The sequence below is a fragment of the Phallusia mammillata genome, chromosome 7, assembly GCF_965637545.1.
Source record: "Phallusia mammillata chromosome 7, kaPhaMamm4.hap1.1, whole genome shotgun sequence".
In the NCBI taxonomy this organism is placed as follows: domain Eukaryota; kingdom Metazoa; phylum Chordata; class Ascidiacea; order Phlebobranchia; family Ascidiidae; genus Phallusia; species Phallusia mammillata.
In genome coordinates this window covers 2,933,954-2,961,948 of record NC_137258.1, presented here as the reverse complement: position 1 = coordinate 2,961,948, position 27,995 = coordinate 2,933,954, and the positions used below count along the sequence as shown (strand labels likewise).

Here is a 27,995-nt window from a genome sequence, read left to right as displayed (position 1 = left end):
GCATACAGCATCTCATTATCGAAGTTCGACAGGGCACGTTCTAAGAATTCGCCAATTCTTGTTTCGTGTGTCTGTTGCAAGCAGTCACATGAATTGTCCGTGTGCCCGGAATTCGACAAAATGACATTGCTCAGGCGTCGTGAGTTTGTGCGCTCAAATAGCCTTTGTTTCAAATGTCTTTGTTCGGGTCATCGTTGTCGAAAATGTCCGATTCGGAAATCGTGCTCCGTTGAGGGTTGCGCTGGTAACTATCATCACACGAAGTTGCATGGAACCTTCAAGAGAAGGCCAGCTTTCAAAAATTCGACAAACTCTGCCATGGAAACGACGCCGCGAACGGGGTCGGCTTCGAATGCGTCCAACAATAACTGCGGGGTCTACCTCAATATCGTTCCGGTAAAGGTCAGACACAACGGAATTGAGGTACACACATATGCCTTCCTTGACCAGGGCTCTACTTCTACATTTTGCGAACAACGACTAATTGACAAACTTGGCCTGCAGCGTAAAGGTCGAAAAATCTGCTTGAGTACACTCACTGACAAATCCCGAGTGTATCAAGGTTCCACGGTGTCCTTAACTGTCATGCCATTTGATGGAGGAGAACCTCTAAAGCTGAGTGAGGTTATATCCATTGACAAAATTCCTGTGTCGCCCAATTGTAATCCAGCGCCAAGTGTTCTTCATGAGTATTCACACCTTCAAGGTTGCAGCCTGCCCCGTGTGAAAGGAGGAACGGTCACCATCCTCATTGGCGCTGACGTCCCGGCTGCCTTCAACGTCCTCTGTACGTGCTCTGGTCCACAAGGTCCGTGTGCTCTAAAGACACCCCTTGGGTGGTCACTTTTTGGTCCCGAAGTTAGTTCGTCCGCTACGAACAAGACCGACGTCCAATGCATGAGAGTGGCCAAGGTTATGCACCAACAGGAGAGGAAAAGTGAATATAGCGACTGGACGTCAGCTCTCGGTGGGCCCACATCTAGCAAGGACCGGATCGCCCAGGATTCAATAAAGGGGTCTGTCAAGCACCGCGATAAACGTTTAAAACTTCCGTTGTCACGGAAGGGTCGTACAGAAACGCTGTCAGCTGACCGCTCAATGGTAGACAAGCGTCTCGCCGGTATACACAGCGAAGGCTTGTGTGAAAAGGATGTTGATACGATGCAGACTTACAATTCCAAGGGTCGTGCTGAAGAGGTTTCTACTCCCGGGCAATTTTTGTGTTTGCCGTGCAACTTGAATTCGAGTGAGAACAAGCTAGACAGGCAGCGTTACTGTTGTGCCAGGAGCCCAAAGGTCTGTCCTGATAACGCTGAAGTGCTGGGTCCTCACTTGGGTTGTGCTGTGGAGCCTCCGAATGTTGACAGAATTTGTTTTCATTTATGGCCTGATGGAAATTCATGTTGCTCTCCGACGCCTCATGGGATGAAAGTGCCCATGTTTGGGTCCTGGTTGTGTGATCTGCGATCGTCTTGTGGTGACGACATTGTTCCACTGGTCTATGATTCCCGTTGCCACTTCAGTGAGAAGCTCATCTTTCGTGCCAATCCTGGTGGATTTCGAGGAGGTAATATCGAGCTCGCACTGGCGAGCGGCCGTACGCTCCGGCGTCCGGTTGAAGGACTTGACCACATTATTGATTCTGTTGAGAGTTCGGCATCAACCCCTCCGAGTGATTGCAGCCCAGACTTCTGGGATGAACGCCGAGTTGACTGTGCGGTGCGCTGGTGTTGAGGACTGTCCGACGTTGTTTTTGCCGCATTGCGATGCGCGCGCGATTGGCGATGTTGTGTTTGAAAATGTGTCCCACATTTTGTGGGGGAGTGTTACATCGCCATCGTACGTATTATTATGTTTTCTATGTTTCCCGCCAGTAGCCTTAACTCACTTGTATGGCGCAATGTTGTGCAACCTGGTGACATTGTCTGTCACACATTTGGTGCTTATGATGTCACAACCTTGGCATTGTTTTACTGAAGTCCCAACTTGTAAGCGTGACTGCCTCGTGTTTATTAGCGACTGGATGTTATAGAGGCAGCATGCTTTATCTAATTGACCGGTTATGTTTGTTTCTTTGCTAACGAATAGGAAATTTGTGCTAACTGAACTGTTGCCGGTCGTCCAATGTGTAATTTGTGCATTTCTGGCCCACGGATCCCACCGTCGTCAGCCAACTTGCTGTTTGCTGTAAATAATTGTATTTTTCCGGTAAGCCTTGTTGCTTAAAGTCTCGCAGTTCGTTACTAATGTGTTTTGGTGATGTTTATTGAATTTGATGCTGTATTTGCAGAACCTAAAATCTCCTGATCGCTTTGAATGTTACTGTGACTCTGGTCCTATAATAGTTCGGTAAGAGTAAACTACTGATAATTTCTCGTCTGTTTCCTTAACTAAATTAGTGCATATTTGCAGAAACCGCATTTGCCCTTGTGCTCGTCTTGCTGCTGAACCCTCGAGCGCCATCTCTGTCCTAAATTGCCTTAATAAAAGAATTCGTTATTTTGGCTCTTGGTGCCTTGGATTTGTTGAGCGCGAGGAAAGGCGCGCTGAGAATCGTTCTAGGAATTTAAGCGATCACCCCTGCTGTGCTGTCTGAGCGCATAGAGTCACGCCCTCTACCAATTAAAAGACAGCGCAACAGTTATCATAAGCTATAAGGGGACAAAAACGAGAAAATAAAACGACTTTAGCCTCTGGGTGATCGAACCAACAAAACACAATAGAACAAGTGAATAAAAGCAGGTGTAACTTGCGAGAGTGATAAAAATGCAATAGCAGTAATTCGATATATTCCTTTGCTATGAACGCTATCGATTGAATATGTCAATTAAAAAAAATCACTTTAAGAATTTAAAACCATGGAAACAGCATAACATCAATAAAATCGACAACTATCCCAGCATTAGCATGGTTTAGTCAGCAGAAGTCAAACCATGAAAAGGTTGTGATTATCGCTTCAACTGGGCGTTTTTACCTACCTTCAGCATAGACCTTTGCCACAGTTTTCAGCTTTGTCAGGTTTAGCGCAAATTAGATAAAGTAGACTGATAGAACAATACAGCAAACACCGTTGCTAGTGAAAATATATTCACAAAACAACACAAACATTCATTTAGCATAGAAGCTTAATACAGTGCTAAATATCAGTAGGAAAAATAGACAGTGGGTAAAAAAATGAACAGAATGCGCCATCTGTTCTATCGAGTAGGCTAGAGCAGTGGTTCTCAACCAGTGGGCCATGGCCCTCTGGTGGGCCATGGAAGCATTTTGATTGGGCCACAGACCAACCAAATAGAAAGCTTTTTTTGAGAATTTACTTTCATTTGTGTCACTACACTCAATTTTACAAGAATAATGGCTTGGGGAGGAATTGAGAAGGAATATTTTTGTTTTGTTTTTTGTTCGGAACCTATTTTATAGTTGATTTCTTTCTATCTTAAAAAATTACTGGGCCACAGAATTTTTTGCAATGAAAGTGGGCCACGAAAGAAAAAAGGTTGAGAACCACTGGGCTAGAGCATTAGCAACTGTTTTAAGCTGTGTCCGGTTTAGCGCAAATTATATAAAGCCAACTGACAGAACAATACAGCAGACACCGAAGCTAGTGAAAATAAGAACACAAACATTCATTTAGCATAGAAGCTTAATACACTTAATACAAGTATTAATAAAAAAATAAGACAGCGGGTAAAAAAATCAACAGAATGCGCCACAGAAAAAAAAAAGTTTTTAATAATGAGGACTCTTGAACATAGACAGCGAAGTTCATACACAGCAAATTAGGGTGTGTTGTTAGTCAAGCAGAGAAACAAGTACATTGGTTCGTGACATGCGATACTTAATCATTGATGACTATAGGCCAGGGTTTCCCAACCTGTGGTACGCGTACCACTAGTGGTAAGCGAAGGTTTTTCAGGTGGTACGCGAGTAGCTTCCGTTTTTTTTTTTTCACAAAAGCCTGGTTTCACAACTTTATATTTTGTTTACAGTAAACAAAAACCAAAATCTCATTCAATTCAGTTGTGGTGTTTTAGTGTTATTTTAGTAGACCAATATTATTATTCTGAATAAAATATGATTCGATCAAATTAGTTGTTCTGCAAGAAGTGGTACGCGTGGCAGTGCAGAGCGTCCAAGTGGTACGAGATCGTAAAAAGGTTGGGAACCCCTGCTATAGGCACATAATCAGTAAGCGTGGATATGGCAGAATTGCCTGCAACGACAGACAAGAGAAAGTAAACAGTTAACAAGTGCTACCAACTTACTACAAACGAGCACGCGATTTCCTAACACGAGCAATATTGAAATGTGAGATTATATCAAAACCTCCCTTTCAAAGCAATATTTGTGAGACTATATCAAAATTCCACTTTTTGTTTGCGAGTGTAACTTACATCATCCGAAAGCAGAAACTCGGTAATCCCGAATACATTAAAACAAACATGAAGAAAATACCATGTGTCTAATAGATCAGGGGTCGGCAACCTTTTTTGCACTGCGGACCGGTTTTGAAACTAAAATTTTATCGCGGACCGGTCTTCAAAACACTACAAATATTTAGCAATAAAAACTCTTAAATTAGTTTATCATCCCCGGGATACATGGGCAAAATGTTTAACAGCATTTAACCTGAAAAATTATACGGCCCGGTAACGAACTCCTCGCGGACCGGTACCGGGCCGCGGACCGGCGGTTGCCGACCACTGTAATAGATAAAAAGATTTTTATTCGTTGTTTTTTATGTTTAAAAAAGGGGAAGAAATTATTTTCCATTTTTTGTCAATGCTATTTTTAATTTCTACATTGCAAAAGTTTAAATTTAAAAAAAAATTGTATTGTGTTAAAAATTGTATTGTGAATTGTGTTTTCTTGTCTTAAAACTCCAAAAAAACTGCATACAGTTTTGCCCAACTGGCAATTGAACAGTAAACTAAAAAACTTTGGTTAACGTGTGTATTCTAAATGCATTGCAAGGTAAAAAGTTTCAGCTTCAAGAAAAGGTGCTTTTAATTTCAGGCAGTCCTTGCGTTTGATTGCAAGTGACAAGCCAATCTTTAATATCACGTGGTTTTTCATCACCCCACAGTATATGTCGTGCAACCTGACCATATGTGGTGTTCAAGATAGCTAGCTCCTTAACCGTGTGTTCCTCTGTCCCGTCCATCTTCTGTACAAACCTAAAATAGCGAGAAGATAAGTTCAATCTTCTAATTAACGTTTAGGAAGAATTGTAAATGCCTGAGCGGTTACTTCAAATGTTAAGCAATAAAATAAAGACAAAGCTTGATGAAACACAATGGTTGCCAAACTTTTAAAGCCTATCGCATCACACCAAACTATTTTTTCGCCACAAATGCAGAAAGTAATGCAATAATCTAAATTTGTCATCGGTGAAATTGTTTTTTGACATTAAAAAGTACAATCATTGCCACGTACACAAACACGAGATAAGAGTAGTAAGCATACAACAAGATAACAGATAAAACTGACGCTGATCGTCTGGCGCTCTTTTTGAGTATATTTTGTATGATAAGATTAAGTGGAGCTCTATAGTGCGAAATCGATTTTTTTCTCGGATGTAACACTAAAAAAAATCTGCGTCGTAACGCAATTGAAGCATCTGCTTACCGGGAGTAAAGATGCATAATGTAGTTGTTGTGCCAATCATATAAGTCATGATAAATGTAAGGTAGTTCCTCCCAATTTGGACGGCATATTAATTCCTTCACAACATGAATCTTGTCTGGAAAAACTCGCCATAAAGCCCATGGAACGATAACTGAATTGTGACCCCAGCTGTGAGACAAGTTACATGTTAGAAAAAGGAGTTATTTTCAACAAGTTTATGCGCCATGACTTTTCGAATTGAAAGTACCATTGCACTAAGAAAGAGACTAAGATTATCTGTAAGGATTGTAACACTACGCAGTAATATTTTTGAGCTCATTTTACTTCAATAACGTCTTAAAAATTTGGCCGACGTCCCAAGCTAATGACCTTTTGACACGGTTTTTAATAGAACGCAGTCCTTAGTGTTCAACAATGCCGTTTTTCCGAATTTATATGTAACTCACGTATTGTTTTCTGGGGTAGTTCTGGAGTCAAAAATAAATTAGCTAAAATAAAACCCCACATCTATAAGGATTGCCGAAAGTCCACAAGAAAAATGTGCCTCTTCGTTATTGGAACTTACAGCCAAGCCAAATATCTGGCTCGACTTTTAGCGTCGTTGGTCGAAAACACGGAATTTACCGTCAGAAATTCTCCAGAGTTTCTGAAAGCTTTAACAGCGCAACAATCATTGTGTGAAGACGAAGAGTTGGTTTCATTTGATGTAACACAGTGGTTCCCAAACTTTTTCATATTTTTTCAAAACGGTCCCTTTGCCATTATTTCGAGGGCTCGCGGTCCTTGAGCCTAAATGTATATTACATAAAAACGATAGTTGATTGCACTATTTAGCTAGTTATGCAAAATTTGCGCATAACAATCATCCAAAGACAGCTTGTGACATCACAAACAGGACAAAAAACATTACAATTGTGCGCGAACAATTGCATTTTTGATAGTTGTCATTCAATAAAGGCCTTTGTTTGGCAATGGAGACAGTCAATTCTACTTTGATTTAAACCTTTTTAGTGGCACAAACTGACGCCAAATAAGATTATAGAATTACTTCAACCGCTTCGCGGTCCCCCCAAAATTGCCTCACGGACCCCTAAAGGACCGCGGACCCCAGTTTGGGAACCGCTGATGTAACATCACTGTTTACCAACGTACCAATCGATCTGGCATTGGAAATAACCGAGTCAAGACTACTGGATGATTACAGCCTTAGGCTAGATCCACACACACGCTCGCGCGCCAGCGCATAGTTGGTTTGTTTCTTTATAGCGAGCGTAAAACGCCGGCGCGCGAGCGTACGATTTCGATTCGGCTGCAAAGGGTGAGATTTCGCCCGCAAGGTGGCGCGGAGCTTGAAACCACGCTCGCGTTTTGCTGAGCGCGCGAGCGCTGGCTAAATAAATTTGATTTAGCTCACGCCGGTAAGCCAGCGCAGTTTTGAATTGTGAACTTCTGATGTTCAGGAACTTTACTTGCTGAGCAAAATGTATATCATGTGTGTAATGTATAGTGATTTTCGGGCAAGAAATATATATGTAGTTCTATTTTTTAAGTCAAGAAAACCGAAGTAGCAATTTGAATGTCCTCTATTGCAATGATGGCAGGCACTTGATCACACATTAATTGTGCACAGTTGCTTTTGGGGGCACGCACCCGGTAACTTCCCTGATAGCCTTTGTTCGTGTTTAATGAATTTTTCGTATCCCGCTGCTCTAGTTCGTATTCGTTTTTGTGCTCCCACGAAACCATTTCATTGTTCTGAAGTAGCCCTACAGTTCAGCAAAATAATAAGATTGTATTCACTATTCAGCATAGTTTTATCAATGTACAGCAATCAGGAATTGTTAAATTATATTGTATGTGTTCAAGCCTACCCGAAAGACATGGTTGAAAATGCCTGGAAGAAAATAATTTTGAAAAGTAAACTTTTATGTGGTAAGTTTGTTTATGCATTTTGGAAACTTTGTAGGAATATAATTATAAAACTGACATTGCCTTGTATATGTGCAGGTGAAAATGTAAACACAGCCAAGCTTGTATTTAAGAGTTTATAAAATATAAACGGAAAAGGGAAAGCAAACATTGGTCTCTTTTATTTCTAAAAACTTTACAATATACTTTTAACAGAAAAACATGGAACACCAGTAAACAGGGGTTCAGGGTAGGTCATCACCCTAAAAACCGACTGATGCTGTAAAACATTGTGTTACCTATCTTGGAAACACTGCAAATGAAGGTATTTTTTAATTGTAAAAATTCTGCCAAAGTACACCTTTATAAACAGTTAAGACAAATGTTTACTCATCTGTTTGTTTTGAGATACAAATGATCAGTTTGTGCCACACTGGCCTTTTCCCTAGAAGGATTTGATGGAAAGAAATATTGTAAATGGTTTATGAAGCAGAAGAAGACTGATTATATAATTGTTTTTAGTTCAACATTGTTTGTGTGGTTTATGTTTAGGTGAATTAACTTTTTAGCAAGTTTGGTTTGTTAAAACTGCATTTAACCTTTTTGCAACACATTTATTTGAAACTACCAAGTTGCCTATTTCATGATGTCATGAATAACACCTGTTGCAAATAAAACAAATTGGAGCATTACTTTGAACTATGTTTATTGGTAGCAAAACACATGTTGATTTTGCCAATGCAAACTTCCTCAACCACTGTTATAAGTATACCAGACTGAACTAAATTCAAATTATAATAAATAATAAGGATAGAAAGAATAAACTTTATTTATAGCCAAACATTCTCCATAGTAAAAGTGCGGCTGTGTGAGCCAGAACGCCAGCGCGCAAGCTTGAGTTTTATGTCTGTGTGTACGTCACTGCGCCAGCGGGGCAGCTCATGGGCGTACGCTAAGCCCGCGAGAAATCCTGTGTGGATCTAGCCTTAAAGACAGGACCACATCCACTTATGACGACATACGTCTGGAGCTTGAGATTTGTGTCAGTGGCCGTTGTCAACATGATCACTGGGTCGGTGGAGGAACGTGCCTTGCAAACTTTTGCTAAACCACCATGGTTCTGGCGACGATATGTAGATAACTCATTCTGTATCATTGATAAACGCCAGGTAAGGCTAGATCCACACACACGCTCGCGCGCCAGCGCATAGTTGGTTTGTTCTTTTATAGCCAGCGTAAAACGCCGGCGCGCGAGCGTACGCTTTCGACTCGGCTGCAAAGCGTGAGATTTCGCCCACAACGTGGCGCAGAGCTTGAAACCACGCTCGCGTTTTGCCGAGCGCGTGAGCGCTGACTAAATAAATTTGATTTAGCTCACGCCGGCAAGCCAGCGCAGTTTGGAATTGTGAACTTCTGATGTTCAGGAACTTTACTTGCTGGGCGAAATGTATATCACGTGTGTAATGTATAGTGATTTTCGGGCAAGAAACATACATGTAGTTCTATTTTTTTAAGTCAAGAAAACCGAAATACCAATTTAATGTCCTCTATTGCAATGATGGCAGGCACTTGAACATCAGCGATCGCACATCAATTGTGCACAGTTGCTTTTGGGCATGCACCCGTTTACTTTCCTGATAGCCTTTGTTCGTGTTTAATGAATTTTTCGTATCCCGCTGCTCTAGTTCGTATTCGTTTTGGTGCTCCCACGAAACCATTTCATTGTTCTGAAGTTGCCCTACAGTTCAGCAAAATATGACTTGTATTCACTATTCAGCATGGTTTTGTCAATTTACAGCAATCAGGAATTGTTAAATTATTTTGTATGTGTTCAAGGCTTTCAAGCCTACCCGCAAGACATGGTTGAAAATGCCTGGAAGAAAATAATTTTGAAAGGTAATATATGTGGTAAGTTTGTTTATGCATTTTGGAAACTTGTAGGAATATAATTATAAAACTGATATTGCCTTGCATATGTGCAGGTGAAAATGTAAACACAGCCAAGCTTGTATTTAGGAGATAAAAAAATATAAACGGAAAAAGGATAGCAAACATTGGTTTCTCGTATTTCTAAAAACTTTACAAAATACTTTTAACAGTAAAGCATCAAACACCAGTAAAAAAGAGGTTCAGGATAGGTCATCACTTTAAAAACTGGCTGATGCTGTAAAACATTGTGTTACCTATCTTGGAAACACTGCAAATGAAGGTATTTTTTAATTGTAAAAGTATAATTTCTGCCAATATACACATTTACAAACAGATAGACAAATGTTTACTCATCTGTTTGTTTTCAGATACAACTGATCAGTTTGTGCCACACTGGCCTTTTTTCCTAGAAGGATTTGACGGAAAGAAATATTGTTAATGGTTTATGAAGCAGAAGAAGACTGATTAATTGTTTTTAGTTCAACATTGTTTGTGTGGTTTATGTTTAGGTGAATTAACTTTTTAGCAAGTTTGGTTCTGTTAAAACTGCATTTAACCTTTTTGCAACACATTTATTTAGAACTACCAAGTTTGCTTATTTCATGATGTTATGGTTTATAACTCTTGCAAATAAAACAAATTGGAGCATTTTTGAACTATGTTTATTGGTAGCAAAACACATGTTGATTTTGCCAAAGGAAACTTCCTTAATCACTGTTATAAGTATACCAGACTGAACTAAATTCAAATTATAATAAATAATAAGGATAGAAAGAATAAACTTTATCTATATTAGCTGATATGGTACAGCCAAACATTGACCATGTGAAAAGCACATGTAAAAGAGATCCCAGTGAAAGTGCGGCTGTGTGAGCCTTAGGATAGATCCACACAGGATTTCTCGCGAGCTTAGCGTACGCCCACGAGCTGCCCCGCTGGCGCAGTGACGTCCACACAGACATAAAACTCGAGCTCGCGCGCTGGCGCTCCGGCTCACACAGCCGCACTTTCACTGGGATCTCTTTTACGTGTGCTTTTCACATGGTCAATGTTTGGCTGTACCATAACGGTTAATATAGATAAAGGTTATTCTTTCTATCCTTATTATTTATTATAATTTGAATTTGGTTCTGTCTGGTATACTTATAACAGTGCTGGCTTGAGTCTGTCAACCGAAACGGTTTGTGGTCGCCCACCCAAATCCACTATGAAAGACTTCGCGCCGGTCTCAATGACTCTGTAGGGACCCTCATATGGCGGCGTTAATGGCAGTCGATGGGAATCTTTCCTGATAAACACAAACTTTGTTGTGTCAAATTAGCTGGAAATAGCTGGACAAATTAGCTGGAATACCTGACTTTTTTAAACCATGGCGGGACATACGGACCGGAGCCTGCTTTAAAATGGTGTCTTCTAGAGTGGGGAGAAGTGTTGCTAAATCCAAAGAAGGATTCTTCAGTGGAGCGATGTCTCCCGGTATGCGTATCGGCGCACCATATACAAGCTGAGCGGACGATGCTTGTAAATCTTCTTTAGGTATGGTTCTAATTCCTAGAAGTACCCAAGGCAACTCATCAAGCCAATTTGAACTGCTCATGAGAGCACTTTTTAAGTGTCTATGGAATCGTTCCACCAGGCCGTTTGCTTGGGGGTGGAAAGATGTGGTTTTATGAAGCTTAATGCCTAAAAGCTGATTCATCATTGACCACAGTTCTGAAGTGAATTGCGCCCCACGATCTGATGAAATATCTGCTGGAATGCCAAATCGGGCAATCGAGTTGCTAATGAAGGCTCTAGCACATGTCATTGTCCTTTGATCCTTCATCGGTATGGCTTCTGGCCATCGAGTAACACGGTCGACAATTGTAAGGAGATAGGTATATCCTTGTGATTGCGGCAGCGGTCCTACTATATCAATATTCAAGTGACTGAAACGTGTCGCTGTGGGTGGATATTCAGCCAATGGAGCGCGAATGTGTTGCTGAATTTTCGCCTTTTGACACGACAAGCATTGCTTCGCCCATGTACTAACATCTCTTCGCATTCCATGCCACACAAACTTTGATGCAACTAAGTTGCTTGTAGCCTGCATGGAGGGGTGTGACAGTCCGTGGATTGCATGAAAAACGCGTTTTCGCCAAGCATGAGGAACTAATGGTCGAGGATTCCTGCCAGAAATATCACAGAGAATAATAGTTCCTTCGTGGTCGTAAGCAATATCTTTGAACTTCAGCTTAGTAATAGAGGTGCGGTAAGCTTGCATCTCGTCATGAGGTTCTTGCTGGGCTGGTGCCAATAACTTGTAATCAAAATTAACACAGTCAGAAACACTTGCGAGCAAGGACCTGGAGAGTGCATCAGCAACATGGTTGTTTTTACCGTCGATATGTTTAATATCAGTGGTAAACTCTGAAATGTATGAAAGGTGTCGTTGCTGACGTGCTGACCACGTTTATTAATGGCAAATGTGAGTGGTTTATGGTCCGTGTACAGTGAAAGATCTTCCTTCCAAAAAATATTTAAAATGGCGGACAGCCAAATACAATGCCAACAGTTCGCGGTCAAAGGTGCTGTACTTAAGCTCAGCAGGCCGTAGGCATTTGCTAAAAAACGCCAAAGGTCTCCATTGACTGTCGATTTGTTGCTCCAAAACTGCGCCAACAGCAAACTGGGAAGCGTCCACGGTTAAAGCGGTTTTTGCCTCGAGCCCTGGGTGGTTAAGTAGCGTAGCATTTGCAAGTGCGTCTTTCGCCTTGCCCTAGCATGCAGACGCCTTGCCCTAGCATGGACTGGCGGCCCATGTGTGATAATAAAGTGCTCTACCTGATGCTTGGATTGTGAGTCAGAAAAGCTGCTTTTAGTCAGATTGGGAAATTCTGAAAGCAATTTGGTGTAAGTTGGTTGTGCTGCAAATGACATTATGTCACGCGCTGAATTCGCTATCTTAGAAGAACTCACATTATCTGCAGAATTTGCATGCCACAGTCGATGTCGCTTGAAGTCGACAAGCAACCCATTTGCATGCAAAAAATCGATGCCCAGCAGGGGCCGAGATACATCGGCTATTACAAATTTCTAAGCAAATCTACCAATGGAAAGATGCAAAGTTAAAACTTTGAAGCCGTACGTACGTATAATAGTTCCATTGGCTGCTTTAAGTGAAACACCAGGTCTGTTTGAGCGACGATCCCGTCCAGTTGCAGGTAGCACACTTACTTCAGCACCACTGTCGATTAAGAAGTTGGCTCCTGTGTTGCGGTCTGACACGAAAAAGAGTCGGTTTTGCCTGCCGGCCGTCGCAGCCAATCTGGATCAACTTGTGTAATCGATTTTAGTTTGAATACCATGGGTAAGAAGAAGGATTCTGAACCTGAAGTAGAAAATGATTTGGAGCAAGAAGGAGATGAATATGAGGTCGAAAGGGTTGTGGACAAAAAAAATTGTCAAGGGAAAAATCCAATACCTCATCAAATGGAAAGGATTTTCGGACTCGGACAATACATGGGAACCAGATGACAACTTAGACTGTCCAGACTTAATAGCTGATTTTGAAAATAAAGCTTCTAAAGACAAAAAACCCTAAGATGGTGCCAAAGTTGATGACAAGAAAAGAAAACTAACAGAAAAATCGGAATCTGCCAAAAAGACCAGGATTTGTCGCATCCAATCTGGGCGGCCGGCTGGCTCGTTTCCCTGACAAATACATGGTCGGCGGCAACGACGTGCCTTGGGCCCAAAGCGCTGATGAAAAAAACAAAGGCCTTCTCCATGTGGATCAAGAGAAGACTTGTTGCTTTGACTCTGCACTTTTGAAACAATAAAATTTGGGTCGCGCCTTGCTTGCCATAAAACATCTGCTCTCTTGGCGAAACTTCGAAGGTCGTCGATGTCCTCTTTTGCCAAAATAATTCTGATGTCTTCTGGCATTTGTTGTAAAAATAGATGCTCAAAAAGGAAACACGGCTTGTGATCGCCTAATAAAGCCAGCATTTCATCCATTAGGGCTGAAGGTTTTCGGTCCTCTAAATCAGGCAAATTTAAAAGACGAGCGGTTCTCTCTTGCTTTGAAAGAAAATATGTGTCCAACACTTGCTGCTTAAGCGCTTCATATTTTCCTTCTGCAGGCGGATGTTCCAACAAATCAATTAGACGTTGTGCTGTGTTTTGATCCAATGCAGAAACCACGTAATAAAACTTTGTTTTATCGTCGATTATCTTCCGCAAAGCAAACTGTGCTTCTACTTGATTAAACCAAACACGCGGTTGCGAAAATGTCGGCAACTTTAAAGATACTGCATGCTCTTCCATCCTGAGAAATTCGTTCTCAGGTTACGGGGTCACCACTGTAGCGCTGTTTATTTGCAGCGAGTTCAAATATCGAAAGAACACAAGACAGAGACGTGTCTGGCGCTCATGAAGGAAGGAGGTATGAGCAAAAAGCCAAGTTATGCGCAGGCGGCAACCGACAGTGCGGTGAGTGCACTAAAAAGGCCAAACTGCTTGAGTTTTAAAGCTACGAAACAGCTTAAAAGAGAAGAATTATGGAACCTAATGAAGGAAATCAATTTCCCTTTAAGAAAAATCGTAGGAATAGCTGAAATGAAGGGCACTCTTGTGGATGTAACCTGCACAACAAGAGAAAACGTTTTGGACCTGCACAGGAAATTATTGGAGGTATCGTATGTTCAAAACTCAAGGCTGTATGAAAGCGATACGATTAATGTAGGCGTAGGATGGGTCCCGTAACCGTGGAGCACTATGGCAAAGTAAATAAAATAGTACATAGAAAAGACAAAGAAGGACTTTTTTTCCGGTATGAGGATACTTACCATGAACAAAGTTGATCTAGAAAAAAACCCCATACCCAGCTACATCCGGGTACATGGTTGTGAATTTTATGTAACATATCACGGTCAAGCAATTACCTGTAAATACTGTGGAGAAACAGGCCACAAACAGTCTGCTTGTGCAAAAAGAAAGGAAGATTTTCCTTTGTTAGAAAACAGGCAGCAACAAAACAAAACCCAAGCAGCGCCGCAAGATAAGGAAACTGGGTCACGCTTGCAAACCCAGATCTCAGATAAGGAGGTGACGACTCAACGCCTCCAGTATGATAGTGACCCTGTCCCAGAGGCATTACATGAGGTTGAACAAATCAACCAAGAAAAACAGGAGATCTCGGCAATTATTGCCCCGACAGTGGCTCGCAAACGACCACGTAATAGCCCAACAGATTTTCCGGAAAGTAAATCTCGTAGTCTATGCGAATACACAATCCCAGTAAAGTGCCCAAGCTGCAATACTGGAAGCCTAGTGGACCCAGACTGCAGGAATTTCTTCTGCTGTAAATGCAAAAAAGAATATATAGTGGCTAAGGCTTGTTGCGATGAGGCAACCTTGTTCCTTTTGCCACAATTCGAAACAGAAACAAAATGTCCAAAATGTCAAGCACCAATGAGGCTGATGCCATGCTGTAACGAAATGCAACCAGAATACATAATGGACGGAAACTTGTTCGAATGCATCCGATGCCAAAGGTATGCCATTACTTGTGAATGTAATACAGTTAACGCTCTTCCTAAGATAGCTATGAGCAAAGAATGTTCAAATCCCGCCTGTAGAAAAAAATTAGTCCACTGCAGTTGTGGGAAAAAAACCGCTGTCAACATTGAACCTAGTCAACCTTATAATTGTAATTGTGGGTTTGAGTATGAGTGGGATATAGAAGAAGGTGTTCAGAAATATCAATAGTTTGTTGTTGTTTTTTGCTTTTTTAATTTTCTCTTTCGGTGATGTCTGTATTAAATGTTGCCTCTTTTAATGTGGGGGGTATAAGAAATCATAAAAAACGGAAAACTATATTTCACTTTCTTAAAAGGAAGGCATTTCATATCATGTTTCTCCAGGAAACGCATTGTTCAATTAATGAGGAAAAATTATGGGAATTAGAATGGGGTAACAAAATAGTTTGGGCACATGGCTCTACCCGCAGTAAAGGTGTGGCAATCCTGCTCACAAAAAACTTTTTGCACTCACCCAAAGTCGTAGAAGTAGAACCCGAAGGGAGGTACGTTTTCATCGACCTCGAATATAACAACCGCGAATTGAAACTTTGCAATCTATACGCGCCAAACAACGATGACCCAGTTTTTTTCGACACGCTTTTTGCGAAAGTAGGCGAGGAGGATCACTCAAATCTCATCATAGGCGGTGACTTTAATGTAACGCTGCAGGATAATTTAGACAAAAGCCAAGGGCCCCCTAATCCCAATCGTAATTCACGAAACAGTATTCTCTCACATATGGAAAGTTTTAATTTATGCGACGTTTTTCGTAAGATGCATCCGACCACCAAAAGATTTTCGCGAGTACAACTTAACCCTTTGGTAGCTACCCGCATCGATTTATTCCTGCTTTCGGAATACCTAAATAACAAAGTAACATCTGCCGATATTGTACAGGGGGTAAAATCAGACCATAAGATCGTATCATTCTCTCTTAAATTCTCACAAACTGTTAGAGGTAAAGGGTATTGGAAATTAAACACAAATTTACTATCGGATAAGAGGTTTATTTCCATCATCCAAAAAACAATTCAGGATTATAAGATAAACAACGCTCAATGTGACACAAATCCGCATATTCGGTGGGATGCTTTAAAAGCCGTAATTCGTGGAGAAACCATAAAATACAGCATAAAAGTCAAACGAAAAAACTCTGCTAAACAGCGGAAGTTGGAGAGCGAAATAGAAAAACTGGAGCAGGAAATAACCCAAGGTAACCCTGAGTTAATAGAAAAACTAACCAAATTAAAAATTGAATTGGACATTCTAATAGAGGCCCAAACAAAGGGTGCGATGGTAAGAAGTCGAGCGAAGTGGGCAGAAAAAGGCGAAAGAAATACGAAGTATTTTTTAAACCTGGAAAAACGCCATGCGTTGAAAAAATCGATCGATCAATTGAAAATAGACAATAACGCTTGCTTAGACCAAAAGGTGATCTTAGATGAGTTGGTAAAATTTTTTGAACATCTTTACCAACAGCCTGATTCTCATTATGCAACATCAGAGGTGACATCACGCCTTTTAAAACTTAATTTGCCAACGTTAAATCAATCTCAGTTTGAAAATAGTGAGTTGCCGATTTCCGAAAACGAGTTATACGCATCACTTAAATCTATGCCCCGAAATAAATCGCCGGGCCCAGACGGATACCCTGTCGAGTTCTATGAAACATTTTGGAATGACCTTAAGGACATGTTTAAGGATGCATGGACTTATTCCGCGCAAGTAGGACACTTTAGTCCAACGCAGTGCCAAGGAGTGGTGACCCTCATACCTAAACCCAATAAAGACAAACAGCTCATCACCAATTATAGACCCATAACACTGTTAAACGCTGACTATAAAATCGTGTCCAAAGTCATAAACAACCGCATAAAATCCAACCTGGATCACCTCGTCAACCGAGACCAGAACGGGTTCATTAAAGGGAGGTTCATCGGGGATAATATTCGTTTACTGTTCGATGTGATTGACCTTGCTGATAATCAACAATATCCAGGGGCTATACTGTCTCTAGATATGTACAAAGCTTTTGATACAATCGAGTGGAGGTTCATTTACGCCGCATTAAAAACATTTGGTTTCGGAAATAATGTTCTGCATTGGGTACAATGCTGTTACTCGAATCCCACAAGCACCATAATTAACAATAATTTTTTGTCACGGCAAATTAGTATCAAAAGGGGGGTAAGGCAGGGAGACCCTTTATCTCCAACTTTATTTGTACTTGCCATTGAATGCCTAGCGGCTGCGATGCGAAAAGATGACGAAGTAGGAATTCATTTATTGGGCAATGACTTTAAAGTGTCGCTCCTGGCAGACGATACGCTGGTTTTTTTTAAAGGGGAACCAAACAATTTTGATCGAGCCTTTGCGATTCTTAATGAGTTTGGCTTTATGTCGGGCTGTAAAATAAACATCAAAAAATCGTTAGCGTTCTACATTGGGTCCAAAAGATCATCGCAGATTAAACCTTACCTAGATAAAGGCCTAACATGGCCAGAGACGTCATTTCGTTATCTCGGAATCGAATTTCCTGTCAACGGGTCGCCAAAAGAACTTTTCGACTTAAATTTTACTGGTATTATTAAAAAAACCAAAACAATACTAAATATTTGGTCCTCTAGGGGACTTACCTTGATCGGACGGGTATGCATACTGAAAAGTTTGGCTATTCCCACCCTGACCTACAAAGTTAATGTCGTGCCTATCGCTCTGCCAAGTGCATTTCTAAAAGACCTCAAAAGGACAATGTTCAAGTTTATCTGGAACTCAAAGTGGGAAAAGGTCAAGCGCACTAAGTTATGTGGAAAAATTGAGGCTGGAGGCATTAATATGCTGGACCTCGACGCGTACTTAGTGTCACTCGGTGTTAAATGGGTCAGCCGGCTGTTTGATGATTCGTATACGTCTCCCTGGAAAACCATCGAAACCTCACTTGCCAATTCAAGAGTATTCAACTCATGGTTAAGCAGTAACATTTCGCCCACCTCAAAAGCTTACATAAAATCAATACCACTTCGCACGCTACGAAAAGCAGTGTCCGATTGCAAACTTTTTGCTAAACTAACTAGGTTACCCACAAACATCTCTAGGCCCCTTTGGCTCAACAAAGAAATTAAATATCGCTCCAATGCGTTCTACATCCCAACTCTTATTCGCGCCGGTTTACTTAGTTACTACGATCTAATTAACAAAGAAGGCCACTATATGACTTACGACGACCTCGCATTAAGATTTAACTTCACACCAACCAATCACGGATTCATTGAATTTATTAGACTGGTTTCTGCCATCCCAGCGAATTGGGATGAACTAGACAAACATGCCAGCCAAGAAAACGTTCAAAAGACCCCATTTTGGTTAAACACAATCACCAAACTTAGCGAGGTAAAACAAGCCTACCTACACGTAACAGATTACACCACAGAATCACCTCTCCACCAACAAGAAATATGGGAAAGGGATTTGGATACGGGAACGAATATACCAAACTGGGAACACATATACATTAATAACTATATTTGTACGATAGAAACAAAATTAAGAGCCTTTCAAATGAAATTGAATTTAAGAGCCATCATAACTAATGATAAATTATATACAGTTGGCATAGTACCCTCACAACAGTGCGTTTTCTGTAAAGATTCTCCAGAAACCCTTTTACATCTTTTTTACTCATGCACTGTAACTGCAAAGTATTGGGAAAATGTTACTGCGTGGATTTCGAGCAAACTGTTAATTGATGTTAGACCTCGTGCAATTTTATGTTTATTTGGAACTGATGACCAAGAACTGTTACTGAACTGCATCCTTCTGTGTGCGCGATATGTTATTTTTCAGAGCAAATACGCGCAAAGCAAACCAACTTTGCAAAGATTTATTTATTCCCTAAAAACGCTAAAACACTCGGAGTTTCTACTTGCAATTAAAACCAACAAACGCCCTGATTTTTTACGTAAGTGGTCCGGCCTTTGATTGTCGCGTACCTGACTTGGCGTATTTCTTGTCTTGTTCGTATTCTTTCTCATTTTACTTGTTATCGTAATAAAAAAAAAAGAAAAAAAGAACACAAGACAGAAAGAACAAAATAAGACACCTTGCAAATGGAAAAAGGCACGTGACGTATTGTGCGGTTCGGTTACGTGTGACTGATTAACGCAGTTTGGGGAAACACCCAGTTGTCGCCACAGTGGATACTATTTTAGCCAGCTACGCAGAATTATCTTCGGAAGATCAGATTATACAAGTGGTGTTTTCTGGAGTTTATTTCTAAGGAATATGAGGCAGCAGTTTGAACGTCTTGAATACCGCGCGAGCCCCCGCATATTTACACACAATCCAACGGTAAAAACTTACGCAGCATCTTTGAAGTATCTGTATTCGTGATACCATCGTCGCAGAAACCAAGCTTTTCTGTTGGCGAAGATAATTCCATTTGCTGTGAATAAGAAAACAAAGACAAGTTTCTAAATTTTAATAGAAAGTTGCAAGGGGTTCTTATTGCCCTCAGTAATGATTAGGATAATATAGCCAAATCATATTCTTTAACCAAATGATTTTGATGTTTTTATAAATCATAAAAAATCTTATTACTTTTTAGATCGATATGGCTTTAGGCCAAGTTACAATACACTTTCGAGGCAACGATTACAGCCTACATATTGCTTGATTTCTGTTTTTGGCACAAAAAAGGCTGAAAAACACTTTATAAATCCATTTGTCATTTCCTCACAAGAAGGAATTGTTCCAGTAAAAATATAAATTGTAAAATTACTTCAAAGAAAAATGAACTAAATTTACGCTATGGTCGCTTTGGCTCAAATCAACAGATATTTTATCAAGAAGGTCAAGAATGCACAGACTGGACAACAAGTTTTTTTTTGCTATTTTAGATTTGCTTCACTTTTACTTTTTATTTAACTGTATGCATTAAAAACAGGTTCGGCTAACAACAAGTTAAAAAGAGTTTCTACAAGTTACGATTCGCCAAACAACTAAAAACACAGTTAATAAAAAGTAAATGATTCTAACCGAGCGAGTTATAGTTGGATTCACTCAAGAGCATTGAATAGTTGCGGAGTTCGTCAACATTGCGTAAAATTGCGCTGTCGGTGTCCAAGTAAATCCCTCCGACCTCTAGCATAAGTTGAAGTCTCGCCACGTCTGCTCGGTGTTCAATGACCTGGACAAACATGTGTGTATACAAACTGTCAGCTTATTAAGTGGAAGGTTTCACCAGTGATATAAAGTGTTTTTCAAAACTGATAGCTGGAGTCTAACTGTGGGTAGTGGTTGCAAACTAAAAAACAAAATCAAAAAAAACAAACAAGGTTATAAGACTTTTGAATACAGAGATCATATATTTGAGTTTCACTTACATTGAATTTCAATTTGCTCTTGGCCTAATTGAAAAAAAAACAGATTTTTGGGGGGAATTACGACAGCTAAAGCTTTCAAAGATCTTAAGTGAGGTCAGATTGTGAAACTGTGACGAAAAAATGGTTCATTATTTCACCAAAAAATTAACAAAACGGCCATTGTTTGCCCATAATTTTATCTGTGACGTAATAAACTTAATTTTGAATCATTGCCAAAGTGTTCCTACAAAACTAGATAAAATGTGTTTTGTATGTTGTGCCATACTTTTGCAAAGAGTAAATTACAGTTTAGTGTCTGATACAAGCGTTTGTTTTGCTGACATACATGCGGCTTTCACAATTGTGTTTATGTTGGACCACGATTAGTTACAACCAAAATTGACTACGACTGACAGATGTGTCCGGACCTCGTTGATTTTGACCTTTTTGTATCTGGATCTATGACAAACCTAATTGAGTAGCCCGGCTATATAACATACCTTGATGGGGATACTCCATATTATTTCTGGTGGAGTCCTCCGAACGAGACGAATCTTCTCTCCTCCCTGCTTCATCAATCGCTCCCAGTACTCCCCGGATGGAGCGCAGTCTCCGTGGATGAGGATGAGACGAGGCTTCTGATACCGCAAAGCTCCTAAGATCCTTGATGAAATCAAAATAAAAGACAGTTAACTTGCCATTAGTCAACTTGCAGATGAGAAAGTACATAAAAGTGACGTGTAGGCTATAATTACTTTTCGAAGTTAAAATGTGGACATGGTGCAAAAAAATCTATATTTATTTAAAACTACAAGTACAAACATATAAGTATTGATAAAAATCTTTTCTTGTAGTTTTTAAAACTAGCCCTAAACGACTTAGGTCTCAAACGTACACAATGTTTGTATATTACTGGCCATGTGCAGACAACGTGCTTGTCGATATAATTACTGTGAGTGCTTGGTGGGAGCAACCTGGTATAGCTTAGTTAAGATGAACACATATTCAACACTGGGATCAGCCCTTAAGCGTCTATGCAGACCAGCGATCACAGCACACTCACAAATAAATCGCAGTAGGCTACTCCAGGCCTATTAAAGACGTCATACCGAACCAGTCGGTCACCAAGCATTCACCACCACATGGCACTATATACATGTCGTAATTTTGTTCGGTTTCGGCTTATTTCGGGCTTTAATACAAAAAAATGAGTTCGGTTCTGCGGGAGTTCTTGCGCGGTTTTCAAGGACTGGTGATGCTACTCTCACGAATTAACAACGCAATAGGTTTGCGCTAGGAGTCTCACTAAGTTTATAGTTCAAACTGCTGCATCAAGATTCCTTGGAGATAAACTCCAGAAAACACCACTTGTATAATCCGTTGACTACACTGTTGGTTTATTTTGGTTTCCAGCGACAGAGATGTTTCAAGAAGTCTTATTCAAATAGAATCCACTTATTCAAATAGAATCCACTTATTCAAATAGAATCCACTTATTCAAATAGAATCCAATTAACATTAACAGCAATTAATAACTAGTGTTGCAAAGAAAGACAAAGGAAAAGCCGTTAAACCTGTATTAATCTCCTTACTAAAACCTAACTAAACATGTTTTTATTCTAGTAAATATTAGCGCTGACACTAGCCCCTTATAGGGAAGGCACTAGTTTATCAATGTTTAATTAACAGATGATCTAATTTGTTTTAATTAGACCTTATGGGTCGCTGGTCGCAAAATCCAGGCGCTTTCGAGTTAAATTAGAACTTTATAATTTTCCTAGTCGCTGTTAAAATTTCTAAGCCCAAAGGCTTCGGGTTAAATTAAAACTTTATAATTTTCCAAGTTGCCGTTAGAATTTCTAAATCCAGAGGGGTTTCAAGTTAAATTACAACTTTACAATTTCCAATCTGCTGTTGATATTTCTAATTCAGAAACTTCAAATTAAATTACAACTTTAGAATTTCCTAGCTGCTGTTAACATTTCTAATTCGGAAACTTCAAGTTAAACTACAACTTTATAATTTCCTATCTGCTGTTGATATTTCTAATTCTAGAGGCGTTAAATTAAATTAAAAAGACTGTATCACTTTCTAATCACTGTTAAATTTTCGAATTCAGAAGCCTTAAATTAAATTAAAAAGACGGTATCACTTTCTAATCACTGTTAAATTTTCGAATTCAGAAGCCTTAAATTAAACAGAAATTATCATATTCTAGTCACTGTTAAAATTTCTAATTCTGAAGCTTTAAGTTAAATTAAACAGCTTAGTCTTTTCTAAACTAACGCAGGCCCTGCTTCTTATTTATTTTTTAGAGCGCGCGTCATATAGTGTGGGAAAATGTGGCATATGCATCCGTTTGCCCTACGTTCTACGCTATTGCATGTGACCGCTACAGTTCCGAATTTAACTTACAACTCTGAAACGTAGGCTAAATATCAAGCCCGAGTCACAAAATAACGACTGCCCTTAAAGTATATGAAGCAGGGCAAAAAAGTTAGCTGAGCTTTATACGTACTAGGTTAGATTTTCTGTCAGATAAGAGTCATATTAATTTAGTATCGACCCTTACTAATGGCAATACCAAAAAAAATGAATTAAAGATTTAATACTCAGGTCTTTCTTACGTTATATAATGGTCAACACGCATTCGGTTGCAGCCAAACCAGATGTAATGAATGAGATTTGGAACTTTGTAGGACAAATTTGAAATCTCCTGTTGAACTTCAGCTATCTGTAAACACGACAAGGGCAAAATGACTACAACAATATTACATGGTTCATAACATAACGTTTAAACGAACAGTTTTGGGGAAATTATTTACAAGAGTGTTTTTTTAAGTACCAAGTATTAGAATAGTCTACATTATTAAATGAACGACATGCTTTGTCAAACGTTTTCGGACATATTGTTTTTATTTATAAAATACGTTTACCATAACAATATTTTATAAATAAGATAAAATACGTAAAATACGTTTACCATAACAGTCCCTTACTATGGGACTCGACACCTTGTCGTTGGTGTAGGGGCTTACAATCACTAAGATCGAGTCCAACCAGGTACCCAAACAACAATGCGTCATCCTGGGTACACGTCTCTGAATAATCACCTTACTTACTATGATGCGTCACAAAGAAAAGAAACAAAATGCTGGATCGAACGTGGCCCAGAATAAAAACGTTCGCGTTCCTGCTGACAACCTACAGAGCCCAGCAGGTTTGAAAAATAAGTTAGGCTCCATGGAACTCTGCAACCAGACAAAGATCCTATCACTTAACATCGAAGGAAGTTAAATGTCCAAATGCGAATATCTTGAGAAAATCCTCGAGCAACATAAAGTCGACATCGCTCTACTCCAAGAAACCAACGCTACAGCAACATCACCGGAATCAAAGACCCGAATACCAGGGTACACTATCATATCTAAAATCTGCCATGACAAATGCGAGATCTGCACCTATGCCAAAAACCCTTCTACAGCAACAAAATTGGACTAAGTTATAACATGCAACAACATTCACAGATCGACAGTAAAAATCAATGAACTAACTGTTGTTAACTTGTACAAACCACCAAACAAACAATGGCCGAATCCTCCTCTTCCACCCTTTCCTCAGCCCACTATTTACATTAGGGACTTTAACAGCCACAACACCGAATGGTAGTATAATGAAAATGACAAAGCAGGCGAACAATTAGGACAATGGATAAATGACACAAATCTTCATCTACTATAAGACCCCAGCAAAACCCAGGGTACCTTTCATTCCTCAAGATGGAACAAAGATTACTCAAAAGTTCGATGTCTCGTTTCCAAAAACGATGAACTTAATGCATTGCCAGCAACTACAGAAATGCTGCCCACCTTCCCACACAGCCAACACCGGCCTATAATAATTACAGTTGGATTAAAAACAAGACAATAACACAGCAGACCTACTATTATCATCGCTTAATAAAGATAGGAGATGGATGAACATAGTTGAAAATCTTGACTTCAAGCATTCAAGTCGTAAAGCATGGACACTTTTACATGAACTGGACCCGAATTCAACATCAATGCCCAAAACTGCAGCTCCGATCAGTGCAAACAAAATCGCAAAGGAAATCAAACAACGAGAACAGTATCGACCAAACCACACTTTCGAAAGATATGTAAGGAAAGAATACCATCAACTAAGTTATACCACACATACACCGACGATTCTAACCTGTCATCACACACACTAATGTCAGAAATAAAAGAGCTACTAAAGCTTTTAATGGCTCAGGAACGCACTGACAGACATTATTCCATCCGGAAAACTCCCCAAAGATTGGAAAACAACTAAAGTGATAGCAATCCTGAAACCAACAAACGATCCAACCAAACCAAGCAGCTACAGGCCAATTTCTCTTCTATGCTGCACCTACAAAGTATTGGAAAGAATCATCCCCTTGCCAGAATTACCCCAATAATCAAACCATTCCTACCTCCTGAACAATCTGGGTTCAGAAAACAACGTTGTACCAGTGAACAAGTCCTGGCTTTAACATCACACATTAAACGGGTTATGAACTAAAAACTACAACTGGAGCCATATTTGTAGATTTATCAGCTGCCTATGATACAGTATGGCATGATGGTCTTCTGCTGAAACTAGCAAAAATATTAAATGCAGAACCACGCTGCGAATCTCTCTAAAATGAAAGGTACTCGCCGCTTTTATGCATGTGTAGGTTCCGATACCAGCAAAACTTTCAAAATAAAAAATGGGGTACCTCAGGGCTCCGTACTGGCCCCTACACTATTCAACGTATACATTAGCGACATGCCAAAAACCAAATGTCTTAAATTCGGCTATAAAGATGTCTGGGCACGTACTTATCAAGCAAATAATCTAACAACGATTCAAAACCAACTCACAGCAGAACTTACCACTCTCCGGGATTACTTCACAACATGGTACCTACAAATGAACACCACTAAAACAGTGACAACTCTTTCCCACCTGAACAATCACCGTCCAAACCAACAGCTCAATATTACCATTGATGGAAAGCAACTGCCCACGGACCCCAATCCGAAGTATCTTGGAATAACATTAGACAGAACTCTAAATTATAGAGATCATCTGAAGAAACTATCAAACAAGATAAAAACTAGAAACTCACTGATCAACAAACTAGCAGCCACTAGATGGGGAGCCAGTCAGTGAGTCCTGAGAACATATGCCTTGACTTTGTGTTACAGCGCAGCAGAATACTGTGCTCCAACATGGGAGCGTAGTACTCACTCTAAAAAATTGGACATTTAACTGAACAAAACAATGCGAATAATATCAGGAACTTTAAAATTCACCTCTATTACATGGCTACCAACAATGAGTGCAATATTCCGAGTGCAATATTTCGTTCTGGTATGAAATACTGGTTATTATTGACACCGTTTTCACGCGATAGTTTTGAAGCAGCCCCTACGACGACTTTAATTTGCTGAACATTTAAAAGTAAATGTAGCCTAATGCATTTAATGTATGATCATTATCTTTTTGTACATTTAGCGAGCCTAAAGTTGACGTAACAGTTCCATACCGCCTAATCTTTGACAACTCAAAAAGTCGGTAACATATAGATATTACACATATCTCGAATCATGTCAATTAAACGTAGTTAAAGCCGATTTGCGCAACACTTGCGCAATCATTTGACCCATGAACTCTATTCTCTGTCGTGATTGGTTATTACTAATCTTAAACGATATGAATTTGCCCAAAGAGCGAACACGTGTTGCTTGGTGGCGGGAAAGTTTTAATCAAGTAGGTGTACGAGTTTACGACGACTATATTGTTTAATTTAAGTCTTAATAAAAAAACGTAGGTTAATGAAGCCACCCAAAAATTGTACAGTGTACTAAACATCCAGCAACTTGAAGGGAACTTAGAGCTCGGATGTTCCATTGTTGAACATACGTCACATATATATTCCAACTTAAGCAAGGCACCCAGGTGCCCCTATGTGTGGCTGTCAAGCGTTACCTAACATAATTATGCTTGGCCCGGACAGAAATTTCTGACTGGGAAATGAAATATAGAGGTTGGAGCACCATTGTCGAGCAAAATCCGTGAACGACCTAATGGGACTTCTACAGTACACACATAGAGGGTGTGTTCATTATGCGGTTATGGTCTGTCGGGCATAAATCCGGCTATGGTTGAATTCGAATTTTAAATAACCTACAAAAACGTTATGTGATGAAACAAACGTTATATGTCCATGCAATAAACTATAGCTGCACTCAAAAGTATTCTTGTTTCGTCTTGACAAATATATTTAACTATAAACATCGCCAACCGAACCTTCAGAAATACGAATTTCACAGCTTAAATAATCCGTTTACTAAAACAGTTTAAACGCTGTAAAAGCATAGAGCCAATAAATGATAAGCTGCAGACAGTGCACACTGTTTTGACCTATAAGGTCTCATCAGTGCAGCTGGTGACGAGAGATCGGCCGCATAGGCTAGTGTAGCCATTCAACGGCACTCCAGTTTGTTGGGAGCATCAGGATACAACCCAGTCTGCAGTTTATCATTTATTGGCTCTATGCTTTTTTACACAAGCCGATACCTGTAATATGTCATCGTCGCCTTGCTTTAGTCTTGCCGTCCTCTCGCTTTCCACATTTAACTCAATCTCTTCAATATTGATCTGTTCATCCCAGTTTTTCAGCAAAGTTTTCGGATTTGGTCGTTCGGCGTCCTAACACAAAAAGCCATTGTTAGTTACAATCAATAACCGATTTCAAGTAAATCTCCATACTTGGCGTGTCAATGTCCAGCAAAATAACCATGATTTGATAAACTAAGATTAGCTTATCGACAAAAACGTCTGAAGGAAATTGCTAAATTCGAAAGGCTGGTTTCATAATCTTGTGTCAAGTCTAGTTTTTGACAAATGAGACATACCTATAAGGCCAGCGGTGGAATTAAATTTTTTTTGTCAACGGGTTCTAGTACACAAGTCTTATTTTTCAGCCGGTTCTGTTACAGAAAGTCCATTGCCAGTAACCAGTAGTGCTAACCGGTTCGCTGATCTCATAAAATTTCGTGTGGCGGTTCTATAGAACCGGTGAGGAGTGGCTGAATCCCACCACTGCCTAAGGCCAACAAGAGACTATATATTCTTGTTTGGGGCTAAACGGGAAGGGTTTATGGGGTAAAGGCTTTCTGTTTTAAAAAATCGTTACTATTCAAACATATAGTACCGTATATTTCCGAAGTTTCGGAGGTGTCGGTTTCTTTTTGCCAGGATTTGCATGTCGTTTGATGAAGTCGTTAGCTTGCCATAGTTTATATTCCTCAAACGACAGCGATGGACCATTGTTACTGATTAGTACTGAGATGTTGCTAGGGTCTACCGAAATTCCGTTACATTGCTTAGTCAGCAACGCATTCAAATTATCAATTATGACATTTTTTTGCGACGAAATGTCGAAAGATCGCTGGGAAGCCGAAAGCACCGCTTTGGAAATTGTATGTTGGTTTAATGCTATTGTTTTTTCTTCCTTTAAAGTAACGTTCAAAACATTACTCCAGTTCAAATATATGATCCAAGTTACCAT

General features: G+C 39.8%; 4 protein-coding genes and 1 pseudogene across 4 annotated transcripts; 3 read left to right on the top strand and 2 right to left on the bottom strand.

The window, feature by feature from the left end:
- Positions 1 to 14: 14 nt before the first annotated feature.
- Positions 15 to 2,504, top strand: LOC145237310 (uncharacterized). The gene is made up of 2 exons (XM_080100121.1): positions 15 to 2,349; positions 2,413 to 2,504. The coding sequence occupies exon 1, from the start codon at positions 121 to 123 to the stop codon at positions 1,732 to 1,734; it is 1,614 nt and encodes a 537-aa protein (XP_079956247.1). The 5' UTR covers positions 15 to 120; the 3' UTR covers positions 1,735 to 2,349; positions 2,413 to 2,504.
- On the bottom strand, positions 2,476 to 27,995 carry LOC145237700 (uncharacterized). Its single transcript, XM_080100666.1, has 8 exons — positions 27,639 to 27,995; positions 27,002 to 27,133; positions 23,017 to 23,123; positions 20,890 to 21,067; positions 20,064 to 20,214; positions 19,389 to 19,470; positions 5,629 to 5,796; positions 2,476 to 5,177 (listed from the first exon to the last, which is right to left on the bottom strand). The coding sequence occupies exons 1-8, from the start codon at positions 27,993 to 27,995 to the stop codon at positions 4,991 to 4,993; spliced, it is 1,362 nt and encodes a 453-aa protein (XP_079956792.1). The 3' UTR covers positions 2,476 to 4,990.
- On the top strand, positions 12,811 to 13,093 carry LOC145237320 (chromobox protein homolog 3 pseudogene; annotated as a pseudogene).
- On the bottom strand, positions 13,045 to 13,788 carry LOC145237314 (uncharacterized). Its single transcript, XM_080100125.1, has one exon. It carries the CDS (start codon positions 13,771 to 13,773, stop codon positions 13,045 to 13,047), a length of 729 nt encoding a protein of 242 aa, XP_079956251.1. The 5' UTR covers positions 13,774 to 13,788.
- On the top strand, positions 14,281 to 15,324 carry LOC145237311 (uncharacterized). Its single transcript, XM_080100122.1, has one exon. It carries the CDS (start codon positions 14,281 to 14,283, stop codon positions 15,214 to 15,216), a length of 936 nt encoding a protein of 311 aa, XP_079956248.1. The 3' UTR covers positions 15,217 to 15,324.

What these genes read in the sequence shown, in the direction of transcription:
- LOC145237310 (XM_080100121.1), top strand. Translation starts at nt 121, where the DNA reads ATGACATTGCTCAGGCGTCGTGAGTTTGTGCGCTCAAATAGCCTTTGT.
- LOC145237314 (XM_080100125.1), bottom strand. Translation starts at nt 13,773, where the DNA reads ATGGAAGAGCATGCAGTATCTTTAAAGTTGCCGACATTTTCGCAACCG.
- LOC145237311 (XM_080100122.1), top strand. Translation starts at nt 14,281, where the DNA reads ATGAGGATACTTACCATGAACAAAGTTGATCTAGAAAAAAACCCCATA.
- LOC145237700 (XM_080100666.1), bottom strand. Translation starts at nt 27,995, where the DNA reads ATGGTAACTTGGATCATATATTTGAACTGGAGTAATGTTTTGAACGTT. An exon ending in GCGACGATGACATATTACAG is followed by an intron (nt 23,124 to 27,001) that starts GTATCGGCTTGT and finishes TCGTGTTTACAG; the next exon opens with ATAGCTGAAGTTCAACAGGA. An exon ending in TATGGAGTATCCCCATCAAG is followed by an intron (nt 20,215 to 20,889) that starts GTATGTTATATA and finishes ATGTTTGTCCAG; the next exon opens with GTCATTGAACACCGAGCAGA.